Raw genomic sequence first — 3,291 nt, 5'->3', positions numbered from 1 at the left:
GCCGGGCGCTGCTCACCCTTCCTTGGCAGTGACACCTGCTTTCGCTTCTCCCCCAGCTGGGGGAACTGGAAGGATGGGCTAATCCTGAACATGGCGGGCTCCACGCTCTGTGACCTCCCGGCGGACGAGAGGTTTCTGGAAAACAAGAGATTTGATTTCGAGGCTTCCCTGGCCAAGGGGTGAGAGGCGGGTCGGGCTGGGCGTGCAGGGGGGCCGAGCTGGGTGCCGGTGGTCGTGTGCTGGACTCTGACGACGACTCACGCTCTTCCCTCCTCCGTCCCCGAAGCCTGGCGGACCTGGCCATCAAAGACTCCTTAAACGTCCTGGCCTGCTGTAATGATCCGGAAGACTTCAGCCGGATTTTCTGGTGTGGCCAGAGCGAGCTGGCCGGTCAGTCCCCCGCCGCAGCACGTCTCCCCTGACCCTCCCCCCAGATCCCACCCGATCCAGGGGCCCCGCGGGGGTTTGGCAGGGGTGCTCAGGCCCCACAGTGCCACCACTGTCACCCCCAGAGCGCGTGCGCTCCTCCTGGAAAGAGGATGCCTGGTTTGGGTACCAGTTTCTCAATGGCTCCAACCCCATGGTGCTGCGGCGCTCCAAGCAGCTCCCGGCCCGCCTGCACTTCCCTCCGGGGATGGAGGCGCTGCGGGCGGAGCTGGAGACAGAGCTCCAGGTATGGGCTCCGGGGCCGCAGAGAAGGCGGGCGGTGAGGTGGGGCTGGGGTCCGCGTCCCTGCCGCCGCCGCTCAGGGCTCCACGGTGGGCCCGGCCTCCTGCCGCGGGACTGATCCTGGAGAAACCAGCTTCCTCCAGGGAGGGTGGGTGATGGAGACAGAGTCTCACCCCCGCCCTCCCCCCCACACCCCTGCAGGGAGGCACGCTGTTTGAAGCCGACTTCTCTCTGCTGGACGGGATCAAGGCCAATGTCATCCTGTGCACCCAGCAGTACCTGGCCGCCCCCCTGGTTATGCTGAAGCTGCAGCCTGACGGGAAGCTCTTACCCATGGTCATCCAGGTGGGAGGACTGAGCAGTTCTGCTCCCCAGGGGCCGCCCTCCCGCTGGGCCCCTGGCCAGATGCGCAGGGCCTCCACTCCACCCACTGCGTGCAAGGCTTAAGGCCCCGGGGAGGAAGGGGGCAAGGGCGGAGACTTGTAGTCTAGCTGGAGACGCGGGCCGGGCCAATCTGAAGACGGTCCGGTCCGGGACTGACAAAGTCCCTGAGGTCAGGGCAGTCTGGGAGGGCCCTCTGGAGGTGGCAGCGTGAGCCTTGGAAAGGCTCAGGACTTGGAGCTTCGGGCAGGGGGCGGGCAGGACCTCACCACCGCAGGAACGGGGCTGGGCAGGGGGGCTGTAAAGGATCGCTGTGCCGGTGGGGAGATGCCCCATGGAGAGCCGGCCTGCAGAGCTGGGGAGCAGTGAGAGAGAGAGAGAGAGAGAGAGAGAGCACCGTGCGGGCTGTGGAGCCCAGCGAAGGAGCAGGACCACGGGAGGCGGGGGGCACCTGCATGCAGGCCGGGGTGGAGGAGGGGGCCGCTAGATCCCGGGAGTGGGGTGACGGGTACCCGACGGTGCAAGGCGGAGGTGGGGGACAGCTGTGGGGTGCGGGGCAAAGTTACAGCGGCCTGGGTTCAGGGAGAGGGGAGAAGGAAGAGTCAGGCGAGGTCCCTGCAGAAACAGGACAGAGAGGAAAATCGGTAACACGGAGAGGGGGACATTCGGAGGGTGATGTGTGGCCAGTGACAGCCGAGCACCACAGCCCCAGCCGGTGTTGCGAGGTGGGAGAGAGGCTGCGCTTTCTGAAAGAGCGTGGGGCGGGGGGAGCAGAGGGTCTGGATCCCGTCCACACGGAGAAGACGGGGTGGGGGGGGCTGGAGGAGGCTGTGGAACCAGCTTGCACAGGGTGACGGGCTGGGCGGGCAGAGCTAAGTGAGCCGGGAGGGAGGCGGAGGGGTTGGGGGAGGAGGGCACCCGTGGGCCCCTGGCATCATCCCCTCTCTTCCCCCTCCCCGGGCCCTGCTCCAGCTCCAACTGCCGCGCGAGGGAGCCCCCCCGCCCCTGCTCTTCCTGCCCACGGACCCCCCGATGGCCTGGCTCCTGGCCAAATGCTGGGTCCGTAGTTCGGACTTCCAGGTTCACGAGCTGCAGTCCCATCTGCTGCGAGGACACTTGATGGCCGAGGTCATCGCCGTGGCCACCATGAGGTGCCTTCCGTCGATCCACCCCATCTTCAAGGTAACACCTTCCTGCCTTCTCCCCTGCCTGCCCCTCTGCGTGCCCAATGACACCCTCTCTGGGGACCCCCAGGGCGTGGGCAGAGGCCACCAGGAAAGACAAGGGAGTCTGGCCGGCTGTGCCCCCTCCACAGGGCGGTGTCTCCTCCCCAGAAGGTGACAAGGAGTCGCTGGCGGGGTGGGGGCGTCGAAACAAGGCGCGCAGACGAGGAAAAACAGGAGACCAGACAAATAACGTAAAAGATGTTTCCAGCCAGTTTTGAGGGGCCCTAAAATAGCGACACGCAGGCCGTTAAGGGACCCGGGACCCCCTCGGCAGCAGGGTCGGTACAGACGATTAGACCAGAGAACCCACGGGTTCGCTTGCTTCCTGGGGTGCCTGTCATGGGGCAGGGGCCCTTCTAGATGCCGGCGCTAACCAGACAGGCAAGGTCCTGGCCTCTGGGGACTGTCACTCCCACTAAGGGCAAACGGACAATGAAGTTGTCTTGTAACGTGTCGCCCGTGGGATGTGGTGGTGAGTTAACCCCGGGCGGTCGGGAAAGGCTCTTTGGAGAATGGCACCTCGAGGAGCCAGCCATGAGACGGTCAAGGCAGAGGGGCCAGCTAGGGCAAAGGTCCTGTGGCAGCGACAAGCTTGGTTCTTGAAGGACAGAGAGAAGGGGCGTGTAATGGACAAAAGAGAGAGGGTAGGAGGTAAAGCTCCAGAGGCAGGCGAGTTAGACCCCCCATTCTCAGTGGGGGCAGTTCCATCCCGCAGGGGAGGGGAAGTGGTTCTGGGGAGGCAAAAACCTTATTGTTTTTATTTATATGTGCTTTATACGGTATAAACAGGCGCGGTATATCCGTAGCATTAGAATTTCATCTAAAATATCTCAAAATACACATTATGTATAAACACATATAAATATTACACGTACATATAAATATTATACAGATAAGACAGCTAAAAAATCTACTTAGAGGGCGATCGTAAAAAAGGAACATTGAGTTAGACCTTGAACAGTCCTGGACGAACAGAAAGGGAGAGTGACCTCTTTCAACGACCGCAGAGCTGAGG

At 62.8% G+C, this 3,291-nt stretch overlaps 1 protein-coding gene across 1 annotated transcript; it reads left to right on the top strand.

The window, feature by feature from the left end:
• Positions 1 to 3: 3 nt before the first annotated feature.
• LOC120227740 (polyunsaturated fatty acid lipoxygenase ALOX15-like) lies at positions 4 to 3,023 on the top strand (the record flags this gene model as incomplete). Its single annotated transcript, XM_039225782.1, has 5 exons — positions 4 to 179; positions 287 to 390; positions 513 to 673; positions 871 to 1,014; positions 2,023 to 3,023. Coding segments are annotated over 5 exons (954 nt in total), but the record flags the coding sequence as incomplete, so codon positions are not given.
• Between the last annotated feature and the right edge of the window lie 268 nt (positions 3,024 to 3,291).

This window comes from Hyaena hyaena, unplaced genomic scaffold (genome assembly GCF_003009895.1).
Source record: "Hyaena hyaena isolate Hyena2069 unplaced genomic scaffold, ASM300989v1 scaffold_3083, whole genome shotgun sequence".
NCBI lineage: Eukaryota > Metazoa > Chordata > Mammalia > Carnivora > Hyaenidae > Hyaena > Hyaena hyaena.
Note: the sequence above shows the minus strand (reverse complement) of the source record. Positions and strands in the feature narration are given on the sequence as shown.